An 18,939-nucleotide genomic window follows, 5' to 3' on the forward strand; every position below is an offset into this window, starting at 1 on the left:
CCCCAGAAAACCCCACATAGAGTTGTCTTGTGTCCTATATAAGATCTTTTATCATCGGTTAATGATTCTTTATATTAAATTTTCCCCTTCTAGATCACTGTGTGTTTCTATCTCCTGATAGAATCCATATTGCTACAGAACACAACATATACAGCAAGCATCATTCTTAACGGAGAATCACTGAAAGCTTCCTCTTCAAGATCTGCATCAAGTAAGGATGTCCACTATCACCACTTCTATGCAATAGTTTACTGGGGGTGGGGGTGGGGTCCCAGACAGTGCAGTAGGGAAAGAAAAAGGAATAAGATATTTGGAAAGGAAAAAGAAAGACTGGCACTATTTTCAGATGATATGACAGTATATATAAAATTCTACAAAGTATTACAGACAAATTATTAGAATTGATAAGAAGAGATTATATGCTTGTAGGATAAAATCTTAACAAACAAAAGCCAATTGCATCCTATTTAGAGCTATACATTTAGACAATAAAAATTTCAAACATACGATTTGCAAGATATGAAATGCCTAGGACAAAAAACTTGCCTCATGGGAAAAATATAAAATATTATTTGGGCACATTAAAGGTGATCTTATTAAAAGAAGAGATTGACCATAACCATGAATCGAACATTCAATATTGAGAAGTCAAATCTAAAATATCAGCACAATCCGAATTAGAACCCCAAACTAGCTGTTAGTTGAAGTTTGCATGATTAGTTTATAATTTAAATGGAATTGAAATGGACCAAAAGTAGCCAAGACACTTTTGAAGAACAAGGTAGAATTGAGTTGCCTAATCCAAATATCAGAATTAACTATGGATCTGTAGTAATTAAGATAGTGTGGTATTTCAAATGGACAAGTGCTTAATAGAGAGTATAGGAACTAACCCACATATGTGTAGATACTTGATTTATGGCACTGTAAATCAATTGGCAAAAGGCAGACTTCTCAATAAGTGGTTCACTGAGAAAACTGGATATTCACTTACATACATACAAACATGCATAAATGGAACGCTACATAACACAATACACAAACATCAATTGCAGGCAGATTAAGACCTGACTATGAAGGGCAATAGCATACATATTTTAGAAGAAAATATAGAGAATGCTTTCATGTCCCAGGTTTCCTTAAAACAGAAAATATTTCTTAAAACACAAAAGCACTAACCATCAGGAAAAGAATGGTGAAGTTGACTATATTATAACTAATAGCTTCTGTTCACAAAACAGAGGACAAACAAGTGAAAATACAAACAGAGCAAGGGAGTGTTTTGGCCACAGGTATGGACGAGTATTTAAAATATTTAACAGACTCATTAAGTCAGTATCAGGTGAACAATAGAATAGAAACATGGGTTAAAAGAGGTAAATTTGAATAGATCTTCCTCGAAACTCCAAAAGGCTCATTATCACGAAAATGTGCTAAAACTTAATAGTAATTTGGGTATTGCCCACCAGTAGACCGGCAAAATTTAAATTCTGGCAGTACTTTGTGTAGGTGAAGATGTGGATCAGGAAGGACACTCTGTGCTGCTGGTGGGATTGACAACTGTCCCAATCACCACAGAGAACAATTTGGCATCATCTAGTAAAGCTCAGGATATCCATTCCCTATGGCCCTGTGATTCTATTCTTGGATATATACCCTAGAGAGATTTTTACACATGTGTCCAATTAGAAATGTGCAAGAATGTTCATAATAATCATTGAAAAGTAGAAGCAATCCTAATCTCCATCTGCTGTAGAATGTAGTGGTATAATCATACCATAATCACTTTGCTATAAGCATATGCTGGAATGACAGTCGATGGAGACAACGGATCTACTTACTTATAGCTATTATGAACAACATGGATGAGTCTCTCAAGTATAATACACAGTGAAAAAAGGAAGCTATAAAAGGAAGGATGCTGTATGATTCCATTTATACAATTTTGTATCAACTCTATTGTTTAGGGATGCGTACAAAAGTGATAAAGCTATAAAGGAAAGCGGTAAAATGATTATTACAAAGTCAGAGCAATGACTATATCCATATAGGAGAGTGTGGGTTGTCATTGGGAGGAGTACAGCGGCTGTATTCTGGAAGGCTGGCAGTGATCTATTGCTTGACCTTGGTCCTGGTTACATAGGTGTCTGCTTTTGTAAAATAATCTAAACCATACAGATAAGTTTTATGCACTCTTCAAATTTCAGATTTGAAAAATTCTTGCTCCAGAAAAGGTAATAGAAAGAAAAGTATGTGGAGTAGAAATTTTGATGAGGTTCAAATAGTTATGGATGAAAAACTCGATCCTCCAGTCAAGAGATCAAGTGTCCACTGTCATTAAAAGAGGGCGAGAGAGCTGGGAGTATTTAAACAACAGGTTACACCTCCCCCTCCCCCCCACCACCAATCTATTCATCACTCTAAGCCTTCTCATCTCAGATATTTCACCCTATATTTGTGTCAATTCCAAACTCATTTGTGACAGACAAATTGGAGGATTGTCGTCATCATTAATAAGGTCATTAGGCACCACAGGCCCAGCAAGACTGGACCACCACACTTAAATGCTAGCAGGTACACCAGGGTGATTGGACAAGATCTGTGCACTTTACTTGGCAGAGTCCATTTCAGTGACTGAGGGTTTAACCTTAACACATTTAACTGGAATTCCTGCTCAGAGAATGTGCTGGAGAATGCAGAATAAACTGAGGAATGCCCTCATTGTGCTATGAGAGTGGACATGAAATTTATTATGGTACAACCAATGGCGGAAGGGCAAAGAGTTGGTTTAGGTTGTGCACTGTATAGGGAGAAGCCAGGAGTGGGTTGGGTTTTTTCCAGATTTCAATATAAATTGTTTCGTCCTCCAGACTTTGCATTTCTAGGCTGAACAATGCTGATCTGTTTTGGCCGCATCTCTCACTCATTCTAACCTCTGTATCAGCAGACAAAAATTGAACTATGTGGCAAATTGTACCGAGGACTTTGCTCAAGACAATTGTGAGTATGGAAGTTGTCCCGCGGGGAGGTGGGAAGGGGAAGGACATTTTTGGCAGAAATGCCAGCACTATGGTCGTTTAATGCTGACACAGAGATAGTTTATTCTCTCAGGAATTGTCTTTCATCCATCAATCCAGGCAGGCAGCCAGCCGGTAAACAAATTTTAACACACAAAAAGTACGAAGCAACTTGTCTAACACTGGGAGGGGCTGGGGGTGTTTATTTGGGGATATACAATGAGTCACGGATTAAAATTGCTTTTAGCGGATAGACGCCTAGGTGTTCCACAGCATTACTGAACAAGCTGTCCTCATTTTCCCATCACCTCAGAAGACTTCCTTAATTACTTACGTATATTAACCGTAGAACGTATTTATGCATACCAGGCTCTACCTCTGGGCTTTCTATTCTGTTCCAGAGACCCAGTACCAGAATATTTAAATCACTGTGGCGTTAAATACGTTTTAATATCTGATAGGGCCAGTTTCACCGCATTGCACTTTTTTTCCCCCTTTTAGGAACCTGTTCAGACCCGCGGCAGGGGGCGGGGTCGCACCTCCTCCTCGGCTCTGGTTCCAGCCCAGCCTCTGGGACACAGAGATGGAAATCCCGAAGCTGCTCCCGGCTCGCGGGACACTACAGGGCGGCGGCGGCAGTATCCCCGCGGGTGGCGGCCGGGTCCACCGAGGCCCTGACCCGCCGGCTGGCCAGGTCTCCACGCGCCGCCTCCTGCTGCTCCGGGACCTCCAAGATGGCGGGCCCGGGCGGTGGTGCAAGGAAGCCCGCAGGGCCTCACGGGGCCCCGGCCCAAGCCTGTTGGCGCCGAGGCCCGATCAACCTAGCGGCGATGGCGGCGACGACTTCCTCCTGGTGCTGCTTGACCCGGTGGGTGGCGACGTGGAGACAGTGCGCTCGTGTCAGGCCTCAGGGCCTGTGTTGAGGGAGGAGGCCGAGGCAGGCCCGGGGCTCCAGGGGGACTACAGCGGCGCGAACCCCGCGGGCTGCTCTGCGCGGGGCCCCAGCTTTCTGTCCGCGATTTCCATTCAGGCCCCGATCTCTGCCCCCAGCCCCGCCGCGGCCTTCACCGGCACAGTCACTATCCACAACCAGGACCTGCTGTTGCGCTTTGAGAACGGCGTCCTCACCCTGACCACGCCCCCATCACACTCCTGGAAGCCCGGGGCCGCTCCTGCCCAGAAGCCCCCCAGGTGTCTGATTGCCCCCCAAGCCGGGTTCCCGCATGTCGCGCAGCCGAGTGACTGCCCAGAGCTGCCTCCAGACCTCCTGCTAGCCCAGCCGGCCGAACCCGCGCCAGCTCCGGCGCCCCAGGAGGAGGCGGAGGGCCTGGCCGCCGCCCTGGGCCCCCGGGGACAGCTGGGCTCTGGCCCAGGCACAGTGCTGTACCTGTGCCCCGAGGCGCTGTGCGGGCAAACCTTCGCCAAGAAGCACCAGCTGAAGGTGCACCTGCTGACGCATAGCAGCAGCCAGGGCCAGAGGCCCTTCAAATGCCCCCTGGGTGACTGCAGCTGGACCTTCACCACCTCTTACAAGCTCAAGAGGCACCTGCAGTCTCACGACAAACTGCGGCCTTTTGGCTGCCCGGCGGAGGGCTGTGGCAAGAGCTTCACCACCGTGTACAACCTCAAGGCGCACATGAAGGGCCATGAGCAGGAGAACTCATTCAAATGCGAGGTGTGCGAGGAGAGCTTCCCCACGCAGGCCAAACTCAGCGCCCACCAGCGCAGCCACTTCGAACCCGAGAGGCCTTACCAGTGCGCGTTTTCTGGCTGCAAGAAGACATTTATCACAGTGAGTGCTCTGTTTTCCCATAACCGCGCCCATTTCAGGGAACAGGAACTGTTTTCCTGCTCTTTTCCTGGCTGCAGCAAACAATATGACAAGGCTTGTAGGCTGAAAATTCACCTGCGGAGTCACACCGGTGAGAGACCTTTCCTTTGTGACTTTGATGGCTGTGGCTGGAACTTCACCAGCATGTCCAAACTCTTAAGGCACAAAAGGAAGCACGACGATGACCGGAGGTTCATGTGCCCTGTGGAAGGCTGTGGGAAATCTTTCACGAGAGCTGAACATCTGAAAGGCCACAGCATAACCCACTTGGGCACAAAGCCTTTCGTGTGTCCTGTGGAAGGCTGCTGTGCCAGGTTCTCTGCTCGCAGTAGCCTCTACATTCACTCCAAGAAACACCTGCAGGATGTGGACACTTGGAAAAGCCGTTGCCCGATCTCCACTTGTAATAAACTCTTCACATCCAAGCACAGCATGAAGACGCACATGACCAAAAGGCACAAGGTGGGCCAGGATCTCTTAGCTCAGCTAGAAGCAGCAAATTCTCTTACACCCAGCAGTGAACTTACCAGCCAGGGACAGGATGATCTCAGAGATGCAGAGATAGTGTCTCTGTTTTCTGATGTACCAGACAGTACTTCTGCTGCAGTGTTGGACACAGCATTGGTGAACTCTGGAATCTTGACTATTGATGTGGCTTCTGTGAGCTCAACTCTGGCAGGGCACCTCCCTGCTAATAATAATAATTCCGTAGGGCAGGCTGTGGACCCTCCGGCCTTGAAGGCCACCAGCAACCCTCCTCAAAATCTGGATACCTCTCTCTTTTTCGGAACGGCGGCCACTGGTTTTCAGCAGAGCCCCTTAGATATGGATGAGGTCTCAAGTGTAAGTGTGGGGCCATTGGGATCTCTGGGCTCTTTGGCCATGAAAAACTCCAGTCCAGAGCCCCAGGCTTTAACACCCAGCAGTAAGCTAACAGTGGACACAGATGCTCTGACTCCTTCAAGCACCCTTTGTGAAAACAGTGTCTCAGAACTACTGACACCAACCAAAGCGGAGTGGAACGTACATCCTGACTTCTTTGGACAGGAGGGAGAAACCCAGTTTGGATTCCCCAGTGCAGCAGGAAACCATGGTTCTCAGAAAGAAAGAAATGTTATCACTGTGACTGGCAGCTCATTTTTGGTATGAACCAACTCTATTTGTTCCTTGCCATGTGGCTTACTTTTATTATAGTCAATTTTGAGGATGTTCTGGACTAAATGTTTAAGTGCAGTCATTTCTCTTTGGTTTACAAAAAGAGCACAGCCCTGGACTACAAGTTTGGAGATCTAAATTCTGATCTTGAGTCTGGAACTGACAAGTTGTGTGACCCTGAGCAAGTCACTTAACCTATCTGAGCCTTAATTTCCTTATTTATGAATTGTGGTGGTTTGAACTCATTGCTCATAAGGTCTTTTCAGTTGTTTTTTTTTTTTTTTTTGTGATTTTATGCTTTTTCTTGAAAAATTTCGGGCATTTTGCAATTATTAATCATTGTTTGTACTTGTAATGAAAAGCGGTTTGAGCCCTGTAGCACTAAATAATGAAAGATTGAGGAACTGGTGTTTTACATTAAAAATTTAATGGAAATTTTACACAGTACGAAAATCTAATGATAGAACTCAAAAAAAACAAAAAAAAAAGAGCTAAAAATAGGAGTTGGTTCTTCTTAGCTGTTTATCATTCTAACCTTTTTCTTATGATGAAGGTATGTTTTTGTTGTGGAAAATACAAGGGCTTTTGTTATCACTCAGACCCAGGGTGAAATGTTTGCTTTGTGGTTTTGAATAAGTTGGCCTTTAATAAGTTAGTCTCTCTTAGCCTCAGTTTTCTATCTGTAAAATGGTCATAGCAATGTGAACATATGTGTTACATCCTAGACTTATTTTTTCTACCCCAGTAGGTTGTATTGAAAGGAAAATGTTATGTATGTTTCAGCATATTTTGGTGAATCTTCATTCCCTTTCCTGCCCCTTGTTTTCCCTCCTCAAAGGGGAGAAATTAGCACAAATTAATATCAGGATTGTGCACGAAATAAACATTTGTGAAGGTTAAGAAAGAGGAAGAGAAAGTTATTTCTTCAACAGATTAAGAAGGATTTTTCTCCACACTGTTCTTTTGTGGCATTGGCCACATGTCCATTAGATCAATTTCATAGTATCTTTGGTCTGCATTCAAAGCAAGCTGATGCAGTGAGTATTCAGTCTATTCTTCCAAGACAATCTGGACATAGACCAGAAGGAGATTTTTCTCCCCTCTGTGCCCTAGAGAGCTCATTGCTGGCTCACTCTTAGAGTTGAAATGAGAGAGTTTTGTCTACATTTTGAGTAGATACCATCTATCTTACATGAGTATAGCATTTTACAGTTTAGCACTTTCACAACTATTATATTTGATCCTCACAATCCTGTGAGGTAATATGGCAAAGTCAGAACTACAATTCTTATTAAAATTTACGTAGCTCAGATTACAAATATATTTCACTTAGTAACTATTAATTGTGTGTGTAGCTCAAAACAGAGAGGAAATATTTCCCATTCTGCCATTTGACTCTTGAGTTTCACGACTATTTTGTTTATAACTGTTTGCTGCCTCCCAACTTAATTGATTTCTCTTACATTCTTTGTACTCCACCCTATTTCCTTGTAGGTGTACACCAGTCCTTGCCATGAATCTCTTTTATTTATGTTTAAATTAGACAGGTCTCTTTCATGGTCACCATCTCTCAGCCATTCTTCTTATGGCCCATTTTTCAGTCACAGTATTGCTGCAAGTATGTGTGTATATTGAGAAGTTATTTTCTTGATTCAGATGGCAATGTGTTTATACATGAATCAGATAGTAATGGAGATATTTTATATAAGGCGTTAGTGAGAAGTAGTTCTACTTTTCCTTTTCTAAAATGTGGTCATGGTAGCAAACACTATTGGTTGCTTTCAACCATTGTAACCCAGTACTGTTTACATGTAGATACTTGGGGATAACAATTATTATGGCACTTTAACAGTACACTTTAATATTTACCACCTTGATATACATCTTTACTGTCTTTATAATTTTTAAGTTGGTTGTACTTATTCAATGAAAAAGCAAAAACACATACATTTTTAATTCAAAGAAATAGAATTTTGTGTCTAACCGTTTAACAGTTCTCCCTTAGTATTTTAGAAAGATTTTAAGCCCATTTTAGAAATGTGTTGTCATTAGTTAAGTCCTCTTAAATAGATTATTTTTATTTTCCTATAGAAAGTGCAGAGGCCTGAGGTGAACACAAGGGTCATAGGCATCCATTAAGATATATAACCATATAGATATTTTAAAACTCTGTCACATTGTTTCCTTAATCCCTTAGACCTATTTCTTCCCATGAAAACTATCATAAGCTATGCTTTTGTTATGGTCTATAGAATTTTCAAAGGACAAATTGTTGTTTTTTTTTTAAGATAAAAATCTTGTGATTGTCCGTGAGCTCACATGGTTTCTTTTGTTCAATTTTTTCAAAAGATTTCTCTTTCAATGCTGTTGTCCCAGCATGATAGTTGACATGGCATGTAATTACAGACAGAAGTGTGACTGTAAATATATTCGTGTTTCTGTTAGTGTTGGCATAAGCTTGCCTTTTTGTTTAAACAATGGGACATGATTTAATTTTATCTCGTTTGCCTTTTGTTCATCTTCAGTCCTTGATTTATTAACATTTTGCCAATTGAAAACACAATAAAAAATGCCTTGCAAGAAGGTTTGATTCTGGGGGGTCCTGATGAGCATATTTATCATTAGTTTAAATATGTTAATCTTGACATTTTTACCAGTTATCTCATTATAGTGTTACATAATTGAAAGCCTTAAATAGTAAAAGTGAAACTTGTTAGAATACGAAGATCATCTTTCTCTGTGGATTAAATGCTTCATATTCCCATCCAGGAAAAATAAGATAAGACATTAGTATAACAGAGTATTTTTGACTGTTCCTTGATTCCACATAAAGCAATGATTAATTCCCTGATAGAAATATTCATAATCCCTTGGTAATTATTGGTATCAAACAGATCCACTTGATAACTTCATGATGATAAAAACTAAATTAAATGCAACTCACTCAAAATATGTGACAATTGAAATGTAAGGCCTAACTAAAATGTATATATATATATCTGAAATTTGTATATATTTTATATGTAACTGAAATTTATATATTTACTTATTTATATATATATATATGTAACTTTTTTGTAAGATAGATTTGCTTAATAATTTTTTAAAAAGCAAATTGTATGCTAGGGTTTAAAGCAGGAGTCCCCAACCCCCAAGCCACGGACAGGTACTAGTCCATGGCATGTTAGAAACTGGTCCGCACGGCAGGAGGTGAGTGGCAGCCAGGGAGCGAAAGTGAGCTCCACCTCTTGTCAGATCAGCAGTGGCATTAGATTCTCATATAGGAGCACAAACTCTATTGTGAACTGCACATGGGAGGGAGCTAGATTGCACACTCCTTATGAGAATCTAATTCCTAATGATGTGTCGCTGTATCCCATCACCCCAAAATGGGACCATCTAGTTGCAGGAAAACAAGCTCAGAGCGCCCACTGATTCTACATTATGGTGAATATGTAATAATAATATAAAGTGCACAATAAATGTCATGTGCCTGAATCATTCAAAACTATCCCCCCATCTGTGGAAAAATTGTCTTCCACTAAACTGGTCTCTGGTGCCAAAATGGCTAGGGACCAAGTGTTTAGAGAACAGATTGTTTAAGCACAAAACAACCTATAAAAAGCAATCATTAAAAATGAATCTTATATGTTTATGAAATCTAAATAGATGGGACCTTTGGTAACAATATTTAAGCTATGGTCCCCTCTGTATATTTCAAGTTAATTTACTGACTCCTTGCAGAATGCAAGGTAGAATACTAGGGATATAGATAACAAGAGTAAAATATGAGCCATATCTTAATTTTGGAGAGGACATAAAAATTCACCTATTAGCCATTTTACAACTAAACAAAATCAACAAACATGTTTTCAGGCACCAAATGAATGGCTTGGAGTGAAAGGAGGGGCAGGAGCTGGAGTTTAATGGGTGGTTACTTTTAGTTATATGAAGAAGAATGTTGGTGAATTCCAGCCTGGGAGAAAAGCACAAATAAAGAACTCAAAATGGAATTAGCCACACAACACTGTGAAAAACAGCCTAACTCAAATTCAGGGCTCATATTTGGTAAGTGCTGGGTGTTAGAGTTAGACTGCCAGTATGGAGCCAAATTCTGGAAGGCAATACAAACCAGTCAGAGTAGATAGGACTTTATTATGGATATGATTGAAAGCCAGTGAAGATATTTGAGAAGGGAAGTCAAATGTGATTATATAAAAATATTAATATAGTGGACATGCATAATATGGATTTGATGGGGGAAATAGTGCAATCACTTAGGAGTCTGTTGTAGTAATTCCGGAGTGTTGTGATGAAGGCTTGGACTGGAGTGGTGACGAGAAGAAACAGAGATATAGGAGATGTGTCCTAATTGAGGAAATGAATATAATTTGGTAACTTATTGAATATATAGGACACCCATCAGAAAGAGACAGAAAGAGAAAGGAAGATTAAAAATGTTCCTAAGGATTTCTTGGATACTATAAAAATTACACTTGATTAATATGAACAAAGTTGTGTAATAAAATATTTTCAGGAATATTTATGGAAAGATGATTAGGACATGCTTAATTTATCAGGAAGTGATAAACTATGGCTATCTCTGAATAAATCATGCTTATTCTAGATTATCCACACTATTAGACAGTGATATGACTTTATTTTGTTTGGCTCCCTAATATGTTCTTAGATTCACATTTGATGTTTATAATGTTATTTCCCTTTGATAATTTGCAGGACTCTTCAACCTTGTACAATATAAGCCCAGACCACTCTGTATCAAAATGAGCTATGTCATCTCTGGCTTCCATTTCTTTCTTACTACTACTTTCTGCTACTACAGATATTCAACAGGTATTTTTTATTTGGTGCTTATTAATATAACAAATCAGATCTCCATAATTTGGAGGATACTCCTTAGTCGTTAATTTCAATAGTTTCTCATGATAAACTGTGTTAGATTGAGTTTTAACTGTATTTCTCTTAAACTGGAAGAGACAGGACTAAGATTGTCCAAAAACCAACTTTGGTGTGATACTTGGGGCTTCTTACTCATAATCCTCTCTTTCATTAGCTAACATGGCAAGTGATGGTGTATGGAAACTCAGTCACAGAAGTCACATCCTCTTTTCTCTTTACACCCTAATGTAACACATTTTATAGTTACCCTGACTACTAATGGTGATAACTCAATGAGCATGGAGTGCAAAAAAATAGAGTAAATAAATAGTATAATTACCTAACAATTACATTTTGTTTGATGGTGACTTTGCTGTCCTGCATTGTCAACAGAACAATACATCTCATTCTAGTTTTCTGCTGACATTGATGCACATGCAAAACACATTAAACATCATTCTGCCTATGGAAAATATCTTAACTCAGTGTTTTAAACAAAGGAGATAATTATTCTTATGAGCACTAACTGAATCCTTAGACTACGTCTTATCATTACCAGCTTATTAAGCAGCTGGTGGTTATTGAGTGCCTACTCTGTGTGAGGCACTATGAAGTATAACACAAAAGTATGTTGCATTACTTTATTCAAACAAACATTTTTAGCACATATTTGACAAATTCTGCCCTTTACGCACACACATTACAAGCTAGACAGAAACAAAAATTCAGCAAGCAATGAAAAATAATATATAATCAATTTCTAGATGGTTATATATTAGAATTATACAGATTCAAATATAACGGTGGTTGTTATTTTCACAGTATGGACAGAAAATTGTAATGAGGAGTATTTCAATGTGCAGATTATCAAAATTTTTTTCAAAAAGTTCTAAGAATCTAAAATTTAAGCTGCAATACAGCAATTAGGATAAACTGTCCTAAATTTAAATTTAAACAGAATTGTGACTGGTAGCTTTAATTATAGCAAAATACTATGGGAAATAGTTTGTAAATTATGTTATATTTTGATTTGTTCTAGATTGTAATCCCGGATATATTAAGTTTAAAACCTGAGAGTGATCTTTTGAAAATTATATAAAACAAACATTTTGTTTCCAAATGAGAAAACCATAGCATATAAATAAATGATTTTACACCTGTAATTTTTGAAATAATTTTTACTTTCCTATACTGGACACACAAGCAAATTTTAATTTTCTGAAACAAAAAAGACTTTAATTAGAAGGTAATTATTTTATATAGGTATGCTAGCTGAAAATAAGGCTATAAAGACTTCATTTGATACTTGGGAATGACAACTACTGGAGTTTAACATGAAGAATCCTGAAACTTCACCAATCATGTAGTGAGGTATAGGGTTAATCATCAAGCAAGTATCTCTCATTCTGAATAAAGTATAACTAACTGAATACATTTGGAAAGGAAACAAAGCCTATTATAAAAAAATAAAGCTCACTATAGTGATAAATAATATTTTGTGTTCTCACTACAAAAAGTAAATATAGGAGGTAATGCATGTGTTAATTAACTCTATCTAGTCATTCCACAGTGTTATACATATTTTCAAACATATTGTACATGATAAATATACACAATTTTTGTCAGTTTAAAAAATAAATACATTTAACAATAAAAATTACAAATGGTAGCCAAAATGAAAATATTTCAATTCTAAGCCAGTCTTTCCTTGGAATAAAGTCAAGAAATGATTAATCTTTGTCAAGACTTATTTCCCTTTCCTGTGTACACAGTAGAGGGATATAACTGTAGTGTGAAACAACGTAATACTGCATGTGGAAGAAGGAAGCTTCTCTCATGTCTATTTGTAAGGAAATTAGCCAGATTAGAGAGCTAAATGGAAATTCCACAGGCAATGACTCATTGAATAGAGTGGCAGTTCATTCCAGGCGAGTCCAATTTTAGAATGTGCTGCTAGGCAGAGTGAGAACTATTTTTCCTCCCAATTTGTGTTGGCATTAGTTGGTTAATGCTAAACTTGGCCCTTGATATTTCCAAAGAGATGCAACAGCTTCCCCTTCAAAGTCATTTTATGTTCTTGTGCTTTCTGGAGCTTATTTTATTTTAAATTATTAATAATAATAGGAATTGCATCAAATGTTATGACATGCTAGTAGAAGAGGGAATAAGCCAATATTCATTATTTTTGCCTCACTTCCTAAAATATTGTTGATTAAGTAAAACTTGTTTTTCTTTTTTTTATGTGCAGGCTCATTTTGCCATTTGGGTATGTCACTTTTATTTATGTACTTAGGAAGCAATAGGATTTAAGAACATTGTTAAAATAAGTGTTTATAACTTTAGAAATGTGGCTACTTTGAAAATGGAGAAACCTGGACTATCTGTACTACTTTTTAGATAACAGGGAAGACTTATCGAAATGAATGAAAGGCAAATTCAATTGGAAAAAGGAGATTAATTTTTTATTAATTCTGTATTTATAAATTTTGCTGATAAATCCACTCTTGTATATTATTCAGCATATTTTTATTCAGTTCATTTTTAGAATAGTTTATCTAGAGCAGTAAGTCTTATGTGAAATCTAAAAATTTGACTAACTTGTATTATATTTCATTTTTACAGTAGGCACTGGATAGTCATTTTCACTGCTAAATCTATGTACCAAATCTACTAAATATTGCAAAAACACACTGGATAGAAAATTATTTGCAAAGTGATTCTTGTTGTCCTTCACCACAGATTCTTTAAAAAATTCTTAAAGATAAAATGTTGCCTATATTTATAAAAATTATTGAGGATTCTTCCCAAAAATAGAAATGAGAAAATAAAATTCAAACAATCAAATAGTTAAGTTTGATCTCTAGCCAAGTGTTTCAGTCTAAGTGTCTTTGGTTGAAAACATCTGGATAAAAGCACAATGACAATTTTGAAGCATGTCCAGAATTTTCCAGTTACAGTTAGACATAAAAAAAATCAAAGAGCCATTATTGCAACATTGGTAATCTGTCTGTCTAATACAATCTATCTTTTGAAAGTTTCTTGAAGACAGTAAAAAGTAAGAAGAAAAGTTACAAATTTGGGCCCTGACTATAAAATCCAAAACGTTATCAAATTGGAGGCTATTGATTATTTTACATAATAATTTTAGTAGTTGGTGTTTCTAAGTATTTATACTCCAAGTATTTTATAAAGTATTTTTAAACTAAATGTGAATCTTTGATTCATGTCTTTAAAATTGCTAATTGATTTTTATTTTCAAGATTATTGAATTATCCAATACACCTCCAGATAACAACCTATAGATTGTTAGTTGTGAGGCTATATTGTGTATTTTAATCATGCCTTGATGTAATTTTAAGTTACCATGTATTGAATTCTAACTGGTCCTAAAACATTTTTTAATTTGTAAGTTTTATTTTTATAACTTTTATTGAAATATAACATACTTTAAAAATATAACTTACATTACAAAATTGCTTTATTAATTTTCAAAAAATGAATACACCTATAAAGCCACTACTCAGATGAAAGGATTACCAGAACCTCATATCTCCCTCATATCCTCTGCTAGTCACTGCCACCCTGTACCAAAATAAATAACTTGCTTTTCAAACCAAAAATTAGATGTTTTTTATTTGCTTCTCTTCATTTATTATTATTATTGAGATAAAATTCACATAATATAAATTTCACCGTTTTAAAATATACAAGTCAAGTCATTTTTAAAACATTAATAATGTTGCTGAGTCATCACAACTGGATAATTCTGGAACACCTCTGCCACTCTGAAAAGAAATCCCATAATCATTCTCCATTCTATCATCTCCAGGAAACCACTAATTTACTTTCTGTCTCTATGGATTTGTCTATTATGCATATTTCATGTGAATGGAATTGTACAATATATGCTTTTGTATCTGGCTTTTCTTAGTATGATGTTATTAAAGTTCATCCATGTTTTAGCACATATCAGTACTTCACTCTTTTCATGGCTGAAATATATCGCATTATATAAACATACTGCACTTTATTTGTTAACTAATTAATGGACATTTGAGTTGTTTCCACCTTTAGATATGATCAGTTTTTGCTATCAATATTTGTGTACAAGTTTTTGTGTTAATATATTAAAACTACAGATTAGTTTTATTTTTAAACTTTATGGAAAGTTTATATTCTTTTTGTTTTTGACTTCTTTTACTCAACATTTTGTTTGTGAACTTCAGCCATGATTTAGTATGTATAAACAATTCATTTATTCATTTTTATTTTAAGAGATAAGGTCTCTCTTTGTCATCCAGGCTAGAATGCAATGGCACTATCATAGCTCATTGCAGCCTTGATCTTCTGCACTCAAGGTATCCTCCCACCTAGTATCTGGGACTACAGGCATAGGACACCACACCTGGCTTGTTCATTTATTTTTGTTGTAGAATTATAGTGTATCCCTCACCCATAATTTTTTAGCTTCCACTTATAGGCGTTTATATAGTTTCCATTTATTGGCAAGTGCTAATTATGCTGCTATGAACAATCTAATAAATAAATGGGAGTGTAACTAGGTATGTTAAATTTTAGTAAGTACTGCCAAACAGTTTTCCAAGGTGTTTGTACTAATTTACACATTCACCATCAGATACGAGAGTTCTTATGAGTGAAAATGTGAAATATTTGTCTTTCTGTGTCTGACTTGTTTGACTTAATGATATCCAGTTTCATCATGTTGCTACAAAAAATGTGATTTCATTCTTTTTATGGCTGAATAGTATTTCATTGTGTATGCATACCACATTTTCTTTATCCAATCATCTATTGATGAACACTTAAGTTTATTCCATATTTTTGCTATTGTGAATAGAGCGGAAATAAACATACAAGTGCAGCTATCTTTTTAATATAATGATTTTTTTTGCTTTGGGTAGATATCCAGTAGTGAGATTGCTGGATCAAGTGGTAGTTCTATTTTTAGTTCTTCAGAAAATCTCCATACTTAGTTTTTCATAAAGGTTGTACTAATTTAAATTCTCATCAACAATGTATAAAAGTTCCCTTTTCTCCACATCCTTGTCAACATTTGTTTTTCTTTGACTTTTTAATTATGCCATTCTGACTGGGGTAAGATAATATCTCATTGTGATTTTAATTTGCATTTTTTTCTGATGACTAGTGATGTTGCATACTTTTTTCACATATCTGTTGGGCATTTGTAGGTCTTTTGAAAAATCTCCATACATGTCATTTATCCATTTTTTGATGGGATTTTCTTTCTTTGTTGAGTTGGTTGAATTCATTGTATACTCTGAATACAAGTACCCTGTTGGATGTATATTTTACACATATTTGCTCCCACTCTACAGGTTGTCTGTTCACTTTGTTTATTATTTCCTGTGCTGTGCAGAAGCTTTTTAGTTGAAGTCTCGTTTGTCTATTTCAGTTTTTGTTGCCTGTACCTTTGAGATCTTAGTCATAAATTATTGACATAAACGGAGGCCGAGAAGAGTTTTCCCTAGGTTTTGTTCTAGAATATTTGTTTCAGACTTACATTTAAATCTTCAATCCAGCTTGAGTTGATTTTTATGTATGGTAAGAGACAGGTATCCAGTTACATTCCCATGCTTATGAAAATCAATTTTTCCCAGCACCATTTGCTGAAAGTGTTGTTTCTCCAATGTGTGTTCTTTTTGATATTTTCAAAGATAACTTGGCTGTAAATATATGGCTTTTTGTTTTGGGTTCTCTATCCTGTCCCATTGATCCATGTGTCTATTTTAACAAGAGTACCATGCTGTTTGGGTTACTATAGCCTTCTAGTATACTTTTAAGTAAGGTAAAGTGATGTCTCCAGCTTTGTTCTTTTTGCTAGAATTGCTTTTGCTTTTCAGATTTTTGGAGGGGGGGGTCTCATATGAAATTTGGGATTATGTTTGCTAATTCTGTTAAAAATGACATTGTCATTTTGATAGGGATTGCATTGAATCTGTAGACTGTTTTAGGCAGTATGGTAATTTTAATGCTATTGGTTCTTGAAATCTGTGAGCATGGAATGTTTTTCTATTTGTGTCATCTTCAATTTCTTTCATCAGTGTTTTGTAGGGTTTTTTTTGTAGAGATCATTTGCTTCTTTCTAAAATGGATTCCTAGGTACTTTTTTGTAGCTATTGTAAATGAGATTGCCTTATTGTTTTTTTCTCAGCTAGATCATTATTGATGTATAGAAAAGTTACTGATTTTTGTATGTTGATTTTGCATCCTGCAATTCTTCTAAATTCATTTATAAAACATAAGAGTTTTTGGGGTGGAATCTTTAGGTTTGCCTAGATATGCAATCATGTAATCAGAAAACAGGGATCATTTAACTTCCTCTTTTCCAATTTGGCTGCCTTTTATTTCTTTCCCTTGCCTGATTGCTCTGTCTAGGGTTTCTAGTACTATGCTGAATAGGAGTGTTGAGAGTGGGCATCCTTCTCTTGTTCCAGTTCCAGATGAAATGTTTCAACTTTTCCCCATTCAGTATGATGTTAGCTATGGGTTTGTCACATATGGCCATTATTATTTTGAAGTATGTTCCTTCTATGCCTAGTTCATTAACAGTTTCTTTTTTATCATGAAGAGATGCTGAATTTTATTGAATGCTTTTTTTTTACTTTATTGAGATGATTATAGGTATTTTGTCCTTAATTATGTTTATGTGATGTATCACATTTATTGATTTGCATAGGTTGAACCATCCTTGCATCCCTGGTATAAAACCCATTTTTAAAATGGTGTTTCATCTTAATGATGTGCTGTTGGATTCAGTTTGCTAGTATTCTGTTCATAATTTGTGTGTTTGTGTTAATCAGGGATATTGGTCTGCAGTTTAATCTTTTTTCTTCTGTTTTTGTCTGGTTTTGGTGTCAGGGTGATACGGGCCTTGTGGAATGAGTTAAGGAGAATTTTTTGGAACTGTTTCAGGAGAATTGGTGTTAATTCTTCTTTGTATATTTGGTAGTATTCAACTGTTAATTCATACAGTCTTTGGCTTTTCCTTGGTGGGATATGTTTTATTGGAGATTCATTCTTCCTAGTTGTTATTGGTCTGTTCAGGCTTTTTATCCTTCATTCTTGGAAGGTTGTATGTGTCTAGAAATGTATCCATTTCCTATAGATTTTATAGTTTGTGAGTATATAGTTGTTCATAATAGTCTCTAATTACCTATTTTATTTCTGTATTATCAATTGCAATGCCTTCTTTTTCATATCAGACTTTATTTGGATCTTCTCTCTTCTTTTCATAGCCATTCTAGATAGTGGTTTATCAATTTTATCTTTTTGAAGACCCAACTATTCATATCGTTGATCTTCTCTTTTTTTGTGTTTGTGGTTTTGTTTTTGTTTTTTTTCTCCTCTAGTTCGGTTCTCCTTTGATCTTCTTTGATCTTCATTATTTTCTTCTGCTTATTTTGGTTTTGGTTTGTTCTTGCTTTTCTCATTCTTTGTGGTATGATGTTAGGTTGTTGATTTGAGATATTTCTATATTTTTGATGTAGACCATTAATGCGATAAACTTCCATCTTAACACTGCCTTTTCTATATCCCACAGGTTTTGTTATCTTGGGTTTCCATATTCGTTTGTTTCAAAATTTTTAATTTTTGTCTTCATTTCTTCATTGATCAAATGACCATTCAGGAACACTTTGTTTAATTTCTATGACTTGTATAGTTCCTCTTGGTATTTTTATTTTATTTTTATTTTACTGTGGTCTGAAAAGATAGTTGATATTCATTTTAGTACTTTAAAATTTGTTGAGATGTGTTTTGTGGCCTAACGTGATCTATCTTGGAGAATGTTCTGTGTGCTAATGAAAAAAATGTACATTCTACAGGTGTTGGGTAGAATGTCCTGTATGTGTCTGTTAAGTCCATTTGGTCAAAAGTCTGATTTAAGTCCAGTGTTTCTTCATTAATTTTCTGTCTGGGTGATCTGTCTAATGCTGAAAGTAAAGTGTTAAAGTCCCCAGTATTATTGTATTGCTGTGTATATCTCTCCTTATGTCT

General features: G+C 36.7%; 1 protein-coding gene across 1 annotated transcript in view; it reads left to right on the top strand.

Moving 5' to 3' along the window:
* Positions 1–448: 448 nt before the first annotated feature.
* LOC103247423 (zinc finger X-linked protein ZXDA-like) overlaps positions 449–18,939 on the top strand; it is a 110,749-nt gene continuing 92,258 nt past the window's right edge. The window contains exon 1 of the mRNA XM_073013627.1: positions 449–5,991. Coding sequence (XP_072869728.1) covers positions 3,601–5,991 — 2,391 coding nt within the window. The 5' untranslated portion in view covers positions 449–3,600. The remainder of the gene's footprint in view (positions 5,992–18,939) is intronic.

This window comes from Chlorocebus sabaeus, chromosome X, assembly GCF_047675955.1.
Source record: "Chlorocebus sabaeus isolate Y175 chromosome X, mChlSab1.0.hap1, whole genome shotgun sequence".
Taxonomy (NCBI): Eukaryota; Metazoa; Chordata; class Mammalia; order Primates; family Cercopithecidae; genus Chlorocebus; species Chlorocebus sabaeus.